This window comes from Ovis aries, chromosome 3 (genome assembly GCF_016772045.2).
Source record: "Ovis aries strain OAR_USU_Benz2616 breed Rambouillet chromosome 3, ARS-UI_Ramb_v3.0, whole genome shotgun sequence".
NCBI lineage: Eukaryota > Metazoa > Chordata > Mammalia > Artiodactyla > Bovidae > Ovis > Ovis aries.
Window position 1 is genome coordinate 131401450 of NC_056056.1, and position 17924 is coordinate 131419373.

At 37.6% G+C, this 17924-nt stretch overlaps 1 protein-coding gene across 10 annotated transcripts in view; it reads left to right on the plus strand.

The window, feature by feature from the left end:
* Window positions 1-17924, plus strand: part of VEZT (vezatin, adherens junctions transmembrane protein) — an 85660-nt gene that overhangs the window by 18468 nt on the left and 49268 nt on the right. For 8 of the 10 annotated variants that reach the window (XM_027967211.2, XM_012174119.4, XM_042246622.1 and 5 more), the window contains exons 2-3: window positions 13239-13373; window positions 17779-17865. In XM_027967211.2, the coding sequence (XP_027823012.2) occupies window positions 13239-13373; window positions 17779-17865 (222 nt within the window). Of the gene's footprint in view, window positions 1-10936; window positions 10966-11586; window positions 13374-17778; window positions 17866-17924 lie in introns of those variants that run through there. The other 2 variants (XM_060412508.1, XM_027967212.2) reach the window with 2 other exon arrangements.

Consider the following 17924-nt stretch of genomic DNA (forward strand, 5'->3'; position numbering starts at 1 on the left):
AAGAAAAGTTACCTGCAAGTAATTTGATAAATTCTGTTAACAAGGGGATGGAATTCGAAGGCTTCTGAGAACAGATTTGTACAGGTGTAAAGTCTTCATTAACAGTTACTTCTGCCTCACACAGTTTCAGGTTTCTGTGCCAGTGCTTCCTACTACTTTCTGTTGGTAGTTAACTATTTTCCTATTGCTTTTTGAGTTTAATAAAAACTTGCAGAGATCATATAGCATCTAACATTTGGCAGTAGTTAGCATTTTGCTTTGGTATGGTATGATGCTTTAAATAAAAGAAGTGTGTAACAGTCAAGCAGACCATTAATTTTTATATAGAAACGTGCTCAGGATCATTCCATTCATTTGCTAAATTAAGAATTCAACCTCTCATATTGGGCACCTTTTCCCACACAAATAACACATAAATATATTTTCATTGTAATAATACTGTACTCTTGCAAACGACTTTGAAGTCTGGCTAGAACAGACTTTGTAGCCAGCTTCTAGGCTTATGTAATCTGAGGCAAATTCATGTGAATTATGGCTCATCTGAAAAAGAAATGATTGGTAATAAATGTAGATATTACTGGGAGACTTATGCTGATCTGTTTTGAGTTTTCTAACTTAATCTGTTAAGTAATTTAAAAATCACAAGTTCAGCTTCTGGTTAAAAAAATACACAAGCTGTACAAAATACTATATAAAACAAAGTTAATGAACTTCTTTACTTATTTGCAATGCAGTGGAGTAAATAACAGCTTTGACTCTGTCAGTCTGCCTTAGATTCATATCCTGACTCTCAGCATTTACTGTCTCTATGACTGTGGCCAACCAAGTTACTTGGTCTCTGTGCCTTAGTTTCCTCTTCATTTAAATGTGTTCTGCCATAAAAGGTTATTGTAAAGATGAGAACTGTTGTATAAAAAAATGCTCAGAACAATGCCTGGCAGTGTGGTTACTCGGTAAATGTTTGGTGCTGCTTTGTTTGGGGAGGAATTAGTAGGGAGAGCATCAACAAACAGATGAGCGTCTACATTGATCATCTTCTTGTGAGAAATAAGTGCATCTGGTAGCACCAAACAGAATTAGCAGCTTCCACTGACATTTCCAAACCGGAAGCAAATGCTGTAGTAACCTGCAAAATGGGCAGGGGGAGCGGGTCAAGGACCATTTTGAGATATCCACTGCCTGTGGGCCCTGTAGCCTCTGCGAAACTACAGCACTGGAATGAGTGAAAAGGAAAATGAAAGAGCCGATAGGTCATAAGAACAGTAGTTCTGTGAAGATCTACTGCCATTTTCAAAATATATTCACAGAGGAAAAAAAGCCACTTTGAGAGACTAGTTCTGTGAAACTTAACGCTAGCAGTGAAAGGGAATAACTTGAGATGAGGACAGCCTGAAGAAAAGGGAAAAATATATAACTGAGTTAAAAATAGTACCGTGCAGGGCCTGCATTTTAAACCTTACAGAATATGAAATCTGACATATAAATTTATTAGTGATTGTTTTACATTCTGTTTTTTGATGCATTTAACAACTTGGAGCCTTGCTGACCCTGCAGGGATTGCTTCTCCTTCCAGGTTACGAAAAAACTGCTCACCTGGCTACTGTCTGTCTGCCTAGTCACCCTGGGGTCACTACCAGGCCCTACTCGGGACAGACCCTGTGCTCTAGAGCCTGCTGAAATCATCCATCTCGCCAGTGTGAAGCCTGCTTACTTTGCTGCCTTCCTTCCCACAGAAACCACAGTGAAGTCTCTCTCCCGTAATTCCCTCCTCTCCCTTCCGACTGACCCTGGTGCCGCCCATGTCCCTTCTCCTCCCCTGTGGCACAGGCTGCTCCCATCTCGAGATCTGTGAATATAACAGTCTTTGCAATGGCGTTGTCTCTTGATCTGTGGGCCTCACCATACCTGTATAAACTTTTGTGAGAGAAGCCTTAGTTGTTCCTTTTAGATCTCCTTTTTCCTCAGGCAGTTTTGTGTTATGGGTAAAGATGTAGGCTTTGGACTCACCCCAGCTAGCTTCCATTCTGCTGGGTGACCTTGGATAAGTTATTTAACCTCTATATATCCCAGTTTCCTTCTAAAATGGGAGTGGTAGTAATAATACCTCTTTAGAAGTTGATTGTTAGGAGTAAATTAGGTATGGTAAAACAGGCTTCACCTATGCTTCATATATGTTCAACTCAACAAATCTTAACAGTTTTTACTGTTACTCTTACTATTTTCCAGCTTTGACTTTACTCTTTTTTAAAATATTGATCTCTCTTAGGACCCTCTTGTCTTCTCACACTGTGTGTTATCTCAGGCTGATCTCATTTACGCCATCTGTTTTTCACACCTGTATGACATTGTATGGGCTTGCCTGCATACCTAATTCACTAAAAACTCAAATCTACACATTCAGATTAGGCCCCTCTCCTGATCTCCAAATATCTTAGGTCCAAGTTACTTACATTTGAATGTCTCACAGGTGCCTCTAACTCATTGCCTCTCTCTTCAGACTTGTTCCTCTGTAGCTATTTTATTTTTGGTAAATAGCACCTCCTAATTGTTCAAACCAAAAATCTCAGAGTCATCTTAGCCATCTCCATTGCCAGCCACTTTTCAATCATAAATGGATACCAAATTTAGGAGGAAGAATTCACAAGCTAAAGAATGTTTATTACATTTTGGGAGAGGATGTAGGGGTAGGATCAGGGGCAGGGGAAAAAAGTTTTTATTGCATTTTATATCTTTTGGTATTGTTTTAATTTTTAATTTAAAAACAAAAAAAAATCCATGACATTGAGCATTTGAACTTAGTTTCCTTTTATAGGTAAAGCAAAGTTAACTTTTTATTGAATATTCTCAGAGAGAAGTTAATGGCGAAAATTACTATAACTCTAGTTAGTATAGTAGGTGCTCTATAAATATTTGGTTAGTGGTAGATAAGCAAATGACGATTGCCATTTAAGTTTCCCTCTTGCTGAATCTTCCTGGCAGAATGCTGTAAGCACTCAGTCATCCGCATCTAGAAGACAAAGCAAATAGTTGATGAGGAACCAGAATCAGAATTCGGCCAGCAGTTGTTGCAGACTAGAGATTGCTTTTCTAAAAGGGTAACTGAGCTCTCCTGGGAAAGGCGAGTATCCAGAAGGTGCATCAGGACCAGTTTGGAAAGAGCATCGTAGCATCCTGCTGGCATCTTCCAGCCTGATGCAGGTGCGTGCTGGTGGGCCTGTAGCATTGACAGAGGTGTGCCAATAACCAAAGGAAGCCACTTCTTAGTAAGATGCCATCTGTGGAAGAAAGTGAGTTTACTTAGATATCCAAATTTCCTAGTTGCATATGTGGCCTCATTAGTCAGATATATATTTTCTTTTCTTGTGTTGAGACCCCAACAGAAATTTTTTAATAAGGAAATTATTTTATTGGAAAATTAAAGTTCAGGTAGATGAATAAGAAGTTCATTTAGAAATAGTCTCCAAATGTACCCAAGTGCTGTGATGATTTTGGTTTTGCATGGTATTAGTGACTGGTTGAAATTTTAACGTGTTAACTCTGCTGCAGTTATTTCAAAGGTAACTCATTTCACTATTACAGAGCCTGTTGGGTTTTTGGATGGCAAGTCATGGAAGAGTAATTTTCAATTTTAGCTTTGGAATCTATCATGCACCCAAAGTAAAAGGTAAATAATGAAAGCAGCTACTGGGCTATATATTTGGGGGAATTTTTTCAAACTGTGATTCCTTATACGTAAAACAGGGTTTCTCAGCCTCGGCACTGTTGACAGTTTGGGCTGGATAACTTGTAGGTGTCCTCCTGTGCGTTGTCAGATGCTGAGTATAGCCTTGATCTCTCTCTATTAGATGCCAGTAAAGCTAATCCCCTCAGTTATAACAACCAGAATTAACTTCAGTTCAGTTCAGTTGCTCAGTCGTGTCCAATTCTTTGCGATCCCATGAATTGCAGCACGCCAGGTCTCCCTGTCCATCACCATCTCCCGGAGGTCACTCAGACTCATGTCCATCGAGTCAGTGATGCCATCCAGCGATCTCATCCTCTGTCATCCGCTTCTTCTCCTGCCTCCAATCCCTCCCAGCATCAGAGTCTTTTCCAGTGAGTCAACTCTTCACATGAGGTGGCCAAAGTCCTGGAGTTTCAGCTTTAGCATTGTTCCCTCCAAAGAAATCCCAGGACTGATCTCCTTCAGAATGGGCTGGTTAGATCTCTTTGCAGTCCAAGGGACTCTCAAGAGTCTTCTCCAACACCACAGTTCAAAAGCATCAATTCTTCAGCACTCAGCCTACTTCACAGGCCAACTCTCACATCCATACATGACCACAGGAAAAACCCATAGCCTTGACTAGATGGACCTTAGTCGGCAAAGTAATGTCTCTGCTTTTGAATATACTGTCTAGGTTGGTCATAACTTTTCCTCCAAGAAGTAAGCGTCTTTTAATTTCATGGCTTCAGTCACCATCTGCAGTGATTTTGGAGCCCAGAAAAATAAAGTCTGACACTGTTTCCACTGTTTCCCCATCTATTTCCCATGAAGTGATGGGACCAGATGCCATGATCTTCATTTTCTGAATGTTGAGCTTTAAGCCAACTTTTTCACTCTCCTCTTTCACTTTCATCAAGAGGCTTTTTAGTTCCTCCTCACTTTCTGCCATAAGGGTGGTGTCATCTGCATATCTGAGGTTATAGATATTTCTCCCAGCAATCTTGATTCCAGCTTGTGTTTCTTCCAGCCCAGCGTTTCTCATGATGTACTCTGCATAGAAGTTAAATAAGCAGGGTGACAATATACAGCCTTGACATACTCCTTTTCCTATTTGGAACCAGTCTGTTGTTCCATGTCCAATTCTAGCTGTTGCTTCCTGACCTGCATACAGATTTCTCAAGAGGCAGGTCAATGGTCTGGCAGTCCCATCTCTCAGATTTTCCACAGTTTATTGTGATCCACACACTCAATGGCTTTGGCATAGTCAGGAAAGCAGAAGTAGATGTTTTTCTGGAGTTCTCTTGCTTTTTTGATGATCCAGAGGATGTTGGCAATTATATATCTGGTTCTTCTGCCTTTTCTAAATCCAACTTGAACATCTGGAAGTTCATGTTTCACGTGCTGTTGAAGCCTGACTTGGAGAATTTTGAGCATTATTTTGCTAGCATGTGAGATGTGTGCAATTGTGTGGTAGTTTGAACATTCTTTGGCATTGCCTTTCTTTGGGATTGGAATGAAAACTGACCTTTTCCAGTCCTGTGGCCACTGATGAGTTTTCCAAATTTGCTGGCATATTGAGTGCAGCACTTTCACAGCATCATCTTTCAGGATTTGAAATAGCTCAACTGGAATTCCATCACCTCAACTAGCTTTGTTCGTAGTGATGCTTTCTAAGGCTCCCTTGACTTCACATTCCAGGATGTCTGGCTCTAGATGAGTGATCACACCATCATGATTATCTGGGTCGTGAAGATCTTTTTTGTACAGTTCTTCTGTGTATTCTTGCCACCTCTTCTTAATATCTTCTGCTTCTGTTAGGTCCATACCATTTCTGTCCTTTCTTGAGCCCATCTTTGCATGAAATGTTCCCTTGGAATCTCTAATTTTTGAAGAGATCTCTAGTCTATCCCATTCTGTTCTTTTCCTCTATTTCTTTACATTGATTGCTGAAGAAGGCTTTTTTTTATCTCTCCTTGCTATTCTCTGGAACTCTGCATTCAGATGCTTATATCTTTCCTTTTCTCCTTTGCTTTTCGCCTCTCTTCTTTTCACAGCTATTTGTAAGGCCTCCCCAGACAGCCATTTTGCTTTTTTTGCATTTCTTTTCCATGGAAATGGTCTTGATCCCTGTCTCCTGTACAGTGTCCCAAACCTCATTCCATAGTTCATCAGGCACTCTATCTATCAGATCTAGGCCCTTAAGTCTATTTCTCACTTCCACTGTATAATCATAAGGGATTTGATTTAGGTCATACCTAAATGGTCTAGTGGTTTTCCCTACTCTCTTCAATTTGAGTCTGAATTTGGTAATAAGGAGTTCATGATCTGAGCCACAGTCAGCTCCTGGTCTTGTTTTTGTTGACTATATAGAGCTTCTCCATCTTTGGCTGCAAAGAACATAATCAATGTGATTTCAGTGTTGACCATCTGGTGATGTCCATGTGTAGAGTCTTCTCTTGTGTTGTTGGAAGAGGGTGTTTGCTATGACCAGTGCATTTTCTTGGCAAAACTCTATTAGTCTTTGCCCTGCTTCATTGCGCATTCCAAGGCCAAATTTGCCTGTTACTCCAGGTGTTTCTTGACTTCCTACTTTTGCATTCCAGTCCCCTATAATGTAAAGGACATCTTTTTTGGGTGTTAGTTGTAAAAGGTCTTGTAGGTCTTCATAAAACCGTTCAACTTCAGCTTCTTCAGCCTTACTGGTTGGGGCATAGACTTGGATAACTGTAATATTGAATGATTTGCCTTGGAAACGAACAGAGATCATTCTGTTGTTTTTGAGACTGCATCCAAGTACTGCATTTAGGACTCTTTTGTTGACCGTGATGGCTACTCCATTTCTTCTGAGGGAACCTGCCTGCAGTAGTAGATGTAATGGTCATCTGAGTTAAATTCACCCATTCCAGTCCATTTTAGTTCTCTGATTCCTAGAATGTCGGCATTCACTCTTGCCATCTCTTGTTTGACCACTTCCAATTTGCCTTGATTCATGGACCTGACATTCCAGGTTCCTATGCGATATTGCTCTTTACAGCATCGGACCTTGGTTCTATCACCAGTCACATCCACAACTGGGTATTGTTTTTGCTTTGGCTCCATCCCTTCATTCTTTCTGGAGTTATTTCTCCACTGATCTCCAGTAGCATATTGGGCACCTACTGACCGGGGGAGTTCCTCTTTCAGTATCCTATCATTTTGCATTTTCATACTGTTCATGGGGTTCTCAAGACAAGAATACTGAAGTGGTTTGCCATTCCCTTCTCCAGTGGACCACATTCTGTCAGACCTCTCCACCATGACCCGCCCGTCTTGGGTTTCCCCGCGGGCATGGCTTGGTTTCATTGAGTTAGACAAGGCTGTGGTCCTAGTGTGATTAGATTGACTAGTTTTCTGTGAGTATGGTGTCAGTGTGTCTGCCCTCTGATGCCCTCTTGCAACACCTACCATCTTACTTGGGTTTCACTTACCTTGGGCATGGGGTATCTCTTCATGGCTGTTCCAGCAAAGCACAGCCGCTGCTCCTTACCTTGGACGAGGGGTATCTCCTTACCACTGCCTGAATTATCTTCAGACATTGCCAAATATCAGTGTTGGGGAATGAGGCCAAAATCTACTTACTTGCTCCATAGGAATATATTGAGTTTTTGTATTTAACTGTCTAAACATGGCTTCAGAAATCACATAGATGAAAATTGTTTATCCCACAAACTTCACATTAGTTTTTGAAAAGTAAATATGAATAATTGACATGTAGTTAGCCATTTATTTGTACCTCTGCTAAGACTGATAACTTGAAATCTTGTTGCTAGAGAGAACTTTGTTATATTCTCTTTCAGTAGATACTAAAAATACCAGTACCATTATATGGAAGTTTGTAAAGACTTGAGAATTCTTTTCTAAAATTTAATAAACTTATCTTTTTCCTAGATTAAAATAATAACTTGAATTTTTTCAATTTTTTTGCCATTTTCTTAAATCTTTTATACCAGACTCTGGAAAAACCTAGCATCTGACTTTTTAAAACTTTTATAATGAACTTTTAAAATTATACATAAGAGTAATACAGTGAAAGTTCTGTGTGCCCATAACCCAACTTCAGCTTGAGCAGCTGTTAACATTTTGCCAAACTGTCTCATCTGTTCCCCTCCCACCCTCATCTTTCTTGGAGTATTTTAGAGCAAATCCCAGACATTACTTAATTTCACCCATAAATGCTTCAGTATACATCTCTAACAGATAAGCACTCTCTCTGGTTTTAATGCTAACTCCAATGCAATTATCTAAAAAATTAATAATTCCCTAGTATCATCTAATACCTATGTTTGGATTGCCTCAGGTATCTCAGAAATGTCTTCTTACAATCAAACCAGGATCCTAACATTCCTTCCATCACGTTTGAGTGATATGTCCCTTTAGTCTTTAGCAGTTTTCTTTACCTCCTCTACCTTTATTTTATCATTTTTTTGTTGCTGAAGAAACTGGGTGATTTAATCTGTAGAATTTCCATACTGTAGACTTGACTGATTACATAGGATAAAGTGGCATTTGAGTTAACACAAAATTCTACATTTTAATGTACCACTTTTTTGTCTTGTTTCCCAAAGAATGTCATGAGTTTTGTTTTACAACCTGAACAAGTTTAAGAACCTCATGGCATTCTTTGTACTTCAGGAAACTGAGACCAAGAGAGCGTTTTCCTGAAACCATCAACTTGGTTGGAAAGTATCGAGTGTACCATAGTTTTATCAGAAGTGTCATAGAATGAAACTTTTTTAGCAAAGACATCAACCTGTTTTGTTTTCTCACCTGTGCCTACATATTACCTGCCACATGGGGGGATTTTTAGTATTTATTATTATGAGTTGTCTAATTCTGCTGGATTTGGCCTCTTCTTCCCCTTCTGGGCTAGAACATGAAAGATTACAACTTGCTCTACCTGTAAGGGTTTAAAGCGGTTTAAAAGAGAGAACATATTAATAAGAGCATTTTACACATCACCTCCATTTCTGCACAGTTAATCTTTTAAAATGCAAATCAGCAGTAATAGTACTGGCACTTCTATGGAATGTACCATATATAAATCATGGAGAAAATAAACAGTTTGTTAAATGAGTTGTTCAAACTTTATATATCCATTGGCATGGGATCTCCTGTCTTGGGGAGAGCATGAAATGCAGGTAATCTGGGACTTAAAGAATCATTTTATTGCAGTGCTAGCAAAAATATTGGGATTTCCTGTCTTATTTTATGTTTACTTTCTTACAAAAGTATATTTTAGCCATCAGAACAATCTTAGCACAACCAAAGACTTCTGGCATTTTTGCATTTAGCAAAATTCTTTCTGGTGCTATGATGTGTGTTTTCTGTCAGCTAAAATTTACAGGAATAGTGAACCACAAGGATTTCCTGAGGAGAAGCTCCCACATGCTGTGTCTGGGATTTCTCATATTTCTTTTGGCAGCAGTAACATTCTCCAGTACTACAAAATTGTAGTTTGAATCCAGTGCTAATAATTTCTCTTCTAGAAAACAACTGAAACATTTTGATTCTATTCCCTTGAACCAAGGGAAAAAGTTATAACAAAGAAAATTATTTATCACCACCTACTTTGCCTTACCCTCCACACACATACAAAAAGTCCCTTTCTAAAGCTGAATCAACCTATAATAATACTCATATGAATCACAGAAATTTCTGTGTATTTGTTTTTAAGCCTAATAGTCTCCCAATAGAGTGGTTAAGGATGTTGCAGTATGGAGTGTCACCTTTCTGTCAAAGAAAAAGTAATTTGTTTTATATTGGTTGATCACGTTTTATACTAAGACATTATTTGCTTCTATTATTCTCTCTTGCATGTACAAAATATGAAAAGCTCACCAATTTGGTTTCATATTTCATGTTAAACCTTTTCAAAATTATCACTTGTAGACTTTGATATGGCTATTTTTTGATAATACAGGTATCAGAGAAGACTTGAAATACTCCTCCCTTTCCAACTGCCTATCTGTTTACCGTCTGATTTTCCTTATATACTTCATCCAAAATAAAAACTTGCTGCTGATTCAGTGCAGAAACAGATATAAGAATCCAGCCACTTCCTCCTGTCATGCCAGACTTTAATAAGAGATTTGCAAAAATAGAAAACAATCTACTTTTCTCAATACATTTATTTCATTGTGAAAAAAATTTCATTAAAATCATGTTAAAATGTTTTAAATTGCTTCATGACTATTATAATAGGTTTATTATTATTTTAAGTAAGTTGATAAATATTTTAATTTTTTAGTTTTAAATTTCTAATATGATAAATATTGTTAGGCATCCAGATAAACAAAAGCTCTTTGGGACCTTTAATAATTTTTGAGACTAGAAAGGAGTCCCGAGACCAAAAATTTTTGAAAGTCACTGGTCTTTATTTGGCTATCTGAGATCTTTCAGTTTGTGCATAGATGATTCGGTAGTTTCAGAGAGAAAGGTAATTTTATCTGCCAAACATTTTCTAAATTAATATAATTACTAAAAATCCCTTTGCATTCTTAAAATTTGTCTTACAAGGTCTATCATGGTCAGTTCATCTTGGCTGATGTTCAGTTTGTTAGCCAAAGGATGTTTTGTTTTTCATTTGTGTGTTATCATTGGTTAAATTTTAAATTTTCTTTTGGCTCAAAGGTTATTGAGTCATAAAAGTGCAAATAAAACAGTAAAATAAATGCTACAGTGCAGAATTCTATCATAAATATAATCAATAAAGCTTTAGTGTTCATATAGTCTGTTTATATGTGTTAGAAAGTGATATGATTTGCATTAACAGCCAAAAAGAAGTACAGACATGAAATATGACAGTGACTGGAATTAACATTTTACTAAACCTGCTTTACCTTCATCCCCTGTCTCCAGAGGTAACAGAGGTCTTCAGAGAGGTCTCTGAAATTTTGCCAAAAGCTTAGTTACATAAAGCCATGAAACAAAGCAGTGATGGGCTTGGCAAGCCAGAGTTTACTAGACAATTAATAGTTGCTGTTTTGTGAAATATGAAATAGTGGTTCAGACTGTGGTTATCCAAACTGAGGGTGTATGCTCTTAGTTAATGTGCAAACAAAAAGGGAGAACAGAGTATTTATTGTATCTCTTCTGTGTAATCACTTTTTAAAAATCTGTTACAGATACTTCATTTTGTTATTTTGTGAGCTGTGACATAAGCTGAAAAAGGAAGGGACATTGTCAGTCAGTGTTGGACATAGCATCAGCTAGTTTACTGTAAGGTAGGGCCTTACAGTTTGAATAAAAAGAAATTTGGCCCGGTCCCCACCCACTAAGCCCCTTCCCAGAGAACAGTTAGCAATCAGAAGTGTGCCTCATGATCTTGATTGAGTAGGGAGTCAGTAAACTCTGGGCCAATTTGTACTCCTTCGATGCCTATTTTTATATGGCTGGTGAACAAAGAGTGGTTTTTACATTTTTAATGGTTGGGGAAAATATCAAAAGAATGTTACTTTGTGACACATGAAAACTATAAGAAGTTCACTATTTCCATAAATAAAGTTTTATCGGAACATAAGCACATTCATCAGTCTGTGTATCGTGTGGCTGCTTTCACTCTAGAGCAGCATACTTGATTAGTTGAGACACAGACCATATGGCCTGCAGAGCCTAAAATGTTTACTATCTGGCCTTTACAAAAGAAGTTTGATGACCCTTGAATTAGAATAACTCCACTTTGACCCATTTTATTTATTGTTCTTCCCCATGGGAATTCATTTGAAGAAAGGATTCTACTGTCTTAAAAACAAGTTTTGGTTTTGTTGTTTTTTTTTTTTAAGTATGTAAACTTTTCTAAAGGTCAGCCCAAAAAAACTAGTATTCTTGTTCTTTTGCCATTCTAGGGGCAGAGCAAGATGGGATTCACAGTTCAGTTTGAAAATACATATTGAATAACTCAAGGCAATATTTGAAAATACATTATGGGTAATACAAAGATTAATCATTTCTGCCGCTAGAGATTTTAAGTCTGATTTAAGGATGAGACTATAAGTTCTTTCTCCTTATTTTTAAATGCTTTGCCTATTTTTCTCAAAGAAGAGATTAAACATAGCTTCAAAGGAAGGCACTCATCTTCCTATTCTCTCAAATTAATAGCCAGTGAATTGCTACCAGTCCAGCAGATTCCCACTCTTCCTCATTTTTCCAAATTCAAAGATATATTCCCTTAAAGTATTGGTCTCATTTAGCTGCCTCTCCTCTGTTTCCATACCAACCAGTACGTTCTTGTAATTATTCATTTGCTTCATGTCTCTGTACTAAACTGTACGTAAGCTTCTTTGGTGTCTTCTTTTCTAAACACAGGAGGCTGTTTGTAACTTTAGGTAATATAGCACAGTATTTCAGAGCATTAGCTTTGGAGTGAGACCTATCCTGCTTTCTCTAGGTGAGTGAATCTTTCCTCATCTATGAAACGGGAATAACAGTAGTAATGATGGTAAAGCATTTATCTAGAATTGTCCCATGGATTTTCATTCAATAGTGATGAGGATGTTTCTGTTTGCTCTATTCCATAACCTGCTTTGGCTTATATAAAGTTGAGGTGTAAATTGAACAATTGCTGTGTGCTAGGGACTACTCCAAATGCTTTATATTTATTTAGTCCTAGAACCCTATGGTTTAGGTATTAATATTATACCTATTTTTAGATTAGACAGCCCAAGCATAGAAAGATTATAAATCACCGTGGGTTACCAAGCTGGTAGGAGGCAGTGTTGGGATCTAAATCCAAATAGTCTGGCTCCAAAGTTTTTGTTCTTAACCTACACTGCCTCTTATTTGCCGTATGCTTGTATGTAAGCTTATTTTGGTAACTTTCTTGGTGTTTTAAGTTTGTTTTCAGTGCTGACAAATGATACATAATACTCATCTGTGCCTGGTTGACTTAATCAGTATGTTTATATGATAAATTTATAATTAATACAGTATAATCATTGCTTCTTGGCTTCAAGTAATAACTATTTTTCACTGTGAGTCCTTTTTGGCACGATATTTAGCCAGGATTAGCTATTTTGAAGCGATTTATTCTAATACTGCAAATAATTTGGACAAAGAAATTGCTTAAATCTATTTATATTCCTAAATTTATTTTTGTTGCTGGCACTCAAAGAATGTCTATTTTATTTAGTTTTTCCTTTTTTGAGTTAACCCTGCTGAATTGTTTGTTGATTTTTTTTTCTTTTGATGTTAAGTGGCATTGTGTAAATAATTCAGTTTGGGCATACTTGTCATAATGTTGAATTTGGTCTCTAAAACTTTTGAAATAGTTGACCTTTGAAATATGGGGGGGTTAGAGGCACCACCCGCATATAACTGCGCAGTCAGTCCTCCCTACGCTCTGTTCCTCTTGCTGGGCTTCAGCCACCCCTCCATATATAGTGCTGTAGTGTGTATTTATTTTTTAAAATCATTAAAGTGGAGTCCTACCATTCAAACCCATGTTGTTAAAAGGTCAACTGTAGTAATTATCTTGAAATTTATTTTATATCTCTTTCAGAATTCTCCACTTTACCAGTACTTACAGGATCTGGGACACACAGACTTTGAAGTATGTTCTTCTCTGTCACCAAAAGCAGAAAAAAGCACAGTGACAGAGGGACAGCAAAAGCTTCCTGCAAGAGCCCTGCCAAAAGTAAGGAGGCATCTCCATTCTCTATGACTCAATCTTTTGTCTTTTACTGATTATTTAAATTGCCTTTATCCTTATCCTTACTAAAAAACACCTTATTGGCACCTCCATGTTCTTCCCCTGCACTGGTTAAGACTTTAATTTTTATTTCATCAGTGGTATGTATCTGTTTTGATAAACATGAATCCTTGGTATTTTGGACTATCTCATGGTTAATTTGTATAATGAATTGAAATTAATATGATTGAGGATCAAAATATATTGCTTATTTAAATATCGAAGTTACTTAGAGTGAACCAGGAAAAAAAAACAAAAAAATAAAAGTCAGTACCTTAATAGGAGCCCAACTACAGGACGCCTACAATAATTAGAATTTTTTTCTTTAGATTTTTTTAAAGAGAAAGCAAATTAATATTTAATAAATTATTTCAAAGATATATAATGGAGTAAGTATATTTACCTCAATTTCTGCTGCCCTTTATATCTGCAGTATCATATATTTTTATATAGTAAGTATTTCATAGTTGATATACAGCATTGGGAGGCTGAGGTACTAGAAGAAGCCACCAATAATTAGGTTCACTAAATTGATTTGTGCTCTATTATTGTATTTACTAAAATAAGAAAATATTCCAGCATATTTCAGTTTTAACAAAAAGAATTCTAACAGAAAAAAAAATAACCAGATTACTTCATTTCTTGAGCATTCTAGTTTAATCAGTGTTTTAATATAGGAGTCTGTTACTTTTGGGAGGAAGATTTTAAAGTTTTCAGTTAATCATTTACTCTGTAAGATAGAAAGGGAAGGATCTTTCCTTTTGTTCTTCTTAGGAAAAAACTCTAAAATGTGAAGTAACCAAGCTGGACCCAAATGCAACAGCAGAGTAAACACCAGGGAAACGGTGGTTTTTTTTTTTTTAGCTAACTCTCACAAGGAAGGAGTTAAGGGAGTGAGAGCGCACATAGACCAGAACCAGTGTTGAGGGTCCTCCCCACCTAAACCCTTTCTTCTCCTTGTTCCTTTCAAATGCAGATATTTCTGGGGAAGGTTTTAAAAGCAAAACCTAAAGATATATCTAAAAAATGATTCATAGATTAAAATTTGAATTTGAGATTACTTGGCAACAGAAGACAAAGGATGGGTCAAGGGATAGTGTTGGGACTGGAGATGAACATTGACCTCGTGTGTGTGTGTGTGTGTGTGTGTAAACTTGGTTTTATAACTGTTTAATTCTTTTCACTTATGACAGTATTTTTACATTTAGAAATATTGTTACTAGTTTATAAGTAAATAAGAGTTTAAAGTTCATCCTCTCAGAAATTGAGGAGCAGTTAAAAGCATAGCCAGAAGGTGTTTTTCAAAATTACCACATATCCAGAAAGTTCATTTAATCTTCATGTTACACATTTCAACTGCATAAGGTACATCTCTCTAAAATTAATTTTTTCTATATAAATCTGGGGCAGCTAGAACTTTAAAAAGATTTCTTGTTCCTTCTTAGGGGATATATTTTTAGAATTGCCCCCCAGATTCTGTTCAAGTGATGAAGTTCCAGTTATTTCCTTTGGAAAGCAAATTTTCTGTATGAGTTCATGATGAAACAGTCACCATTTTTAGACTTTTTTTAAAAAAATGTGATTGTTAGGTACTTACTGAGTATTCTGTATTGGTATTCATTCTCTGTATATTTTTCTGGTTTCTTTTCCTGGGATTATTCTTAAACATTCCTTCCGTAAAGTTTTAGCATCAATCCTTTGTGTGGTCTCTTTTTCTCTGAGCTATCTCATCTACTTTCTTGCCCTCACTGGCGTTTTGTCTATTCTCCATTTTCACTGAGTTCCAGATACTTGTTAGATATTTCCATCTGCCTGTGCTCCAGGAAACTCATATTCAACATGCCTAAAGCAGAGCTTTTTTTCTCAGCACCCCTGAAACAAAGAAAATATTTTTCTGTATTCCCAAATTACTACCTTCTTAATTTATCTTACAGTTTCCCACACTCTGACATTGATTTGGTCAGTAAGTGACTTCAGCTTCTTTCTAAAATCTAATTCTTAGTTATTGCTGTTTTTACTACCCTAGTGCAAGCTTTTATCATTATTTAGCTGGACTATTATGTACCCTCCTAATCATGCTTCTTGGCTACACTCATTCCTTGCTAGTACAGCCACTGCTCTGTTGCCATTTATTTTTCTAACACACAAATTTTTATTGTTTCGCTTCCTTGTATTAACCTTCCATGACTCCTCATAGTCTATAGGATAAATTCAAAACTGTTAAGACCACAGTCTTTTGAAATCTATCTCAGTGTGCCTTTTAAACTTCATTGCTCTTCTGTTCTTCCCTTGGCTCTTTGCCGGCCCAGACTCGTAGCTGCCACCGTCTGCATGGCATAAGCTTCCAGGGCTCCCTCCTGTGCTCATCCTTGTCCCTTGCCTGGGCTTAGCTCCAGTGTCAGCTCCTCTTGACCTCCTTCCTCCTACACTTCTCCAGATTTTACATTGTGAAAGAAAGTGTGAAAGTCGCTCAGTCGTGGCTGACTCTTTGGGACCCCATGGACTATACAGTCCATGGAATTTTCTAGGCCAGAATACTGGAGTGGGTAGCCTTTCCCTTGCTTCAGGGGATCTTCCCAACACAGGCACTGAACCCAGGTCTCCTGCATTACAGAATCTTGTAATGCAGATTCTTTACCAGCTGAGCCACAAGGGAAGCCCAAGAACACTGGAGCAGGCAGCCTATCCCTTCTCCAGCAGATCTTCCTGACCCAGGAATTGAACCAGGATCTCCTTTACCAACTGAGCTATCAGGGAAGCCCAGATTTTACGTTTAGTTCAGTTCAGTCCAGTCGCTCAGTGTCCAACTCTTTGCTACCCTATGAATTACAGCATGCCAGGCCCCTCTGTCCATCACCAACTCCCGGAGTTCACTCAGAGTCACGTCCATCAAGTCGGTGATGCCATCCAGCCATCTCATCCTCTGTCATCTCCTTCTCCTCCTGCCCCCAATCCCTCCCAGCATCAGAGTCTTTTCCAACGAGTCAACTCTTCGCATGAGGTGGCCAAAGTACTGGACTTTCAGTTTTAGCATCTTTCCTCCCAAAGAACACCCAGGACTGATCTCCTTTAGAATGGACTGGTTGGCTCTCCTTGCAGTCCAAGGGACTCTCAAGAGTCTTCTCCAACACCACAGTTTAAAAGCATCAATTCTTCGGTGCTCAGCTTTCCTCACAGTTGAACTCTCACATCTATACATGACCACTGGAAAACCATAGCCTTGACTAGATGGGCCTTTTTTGGCAAAGTAATGTCTCTGCTTTTGAATATGCCATCTAGGTTGGTCATAACTTTCCTTCCAAGGAGTAAGCGTCTTTTAATTTCATGGCTGCAATCACCATCTGCAGTGATTTTGGAGCCCCAAAAAATAAAGTCTGACACTGTTTCCACTGTTACCCCATCTATTTCCCATGAAGTGATGGGACCAGATGCCATGATCTTCGTGTTCTTTATGTTGAGCTTTAAGCCAACTTTTCCACTCTCCTCTTTCACTTTCATCAAGAAACTTTTTAGTTCCTCTTCACTTTCTGCTAAGGATGGTGTCGTCTGCATATCTGAGGTTATTGATATTTCTCCTGGCAATCTTGATTCCAGCTTGTGCTTCTTCCAGTCCAGCGTTTCTCATGATGTACTCTGCATGTAAATTAAATAAGCAGGGTGACAATATACAGCCTTGACATACTCCTTTTGCATTAGTTTGTAATTATTTGTACTGTCTCTTCTAAGTTCTTGAAAACATCAGTTATGTATATTCATCTTTGTTCCCGTAACCCTTTTTCAGTACCTGGAATATTATAGTCATTCAGTGAATGTAAACTCCATTTACTGGCCTGCTCAGGAAATGAGCTAATAAGGTAAACTGAATTTTTGATTAATTCAATAATATAACATATTTCAATATGAGATAGTTATTCTAAAATTGTTAAATTTCTTCTTTAATATTGTAGAATGAAATGTTCTTAATATTTGAGAACTTGGAGCACTTGGTTTCCATTTTGAAATACCCATATCATCATCATGTTGACATAGGTAGTATTAATACATAGTGTACTCAAGGTTTCCAGGTCTTATTCCAAACTCACTGAATCTGAACGTTTAGTTGGGGGAGCCTGGGAGTATGTTCCTAGCTAAAATCTCCAGGTGATTCTGATACACAATTAAATTCGGGATCAATAAGGAGACTGAGACATACTGGCAAAACATATTATATAGCATATAATACAACCTAGATGATTTTAACTTTCTTTTTCTGATTAAAAAAATGTGATTAATTAGAAGTAGGTTATTTGAAGTTTTTCTGATATTTAGGTGCGGTTTAATAATCTTGCACAATGTCATTCATCTCCTTCAGCAAGGCATCCCGTTAAAAGTGGCTGAAACCATCAAGAGTTGGATTTTGGCTCAGTCCAATAAGAATGATGACTTACTTCACAAGTTGGTAAGTGTTCACTTCACTTTTTGGTTACTTTTCAGGGCTCCAGTTTTTTTTCCAATGAG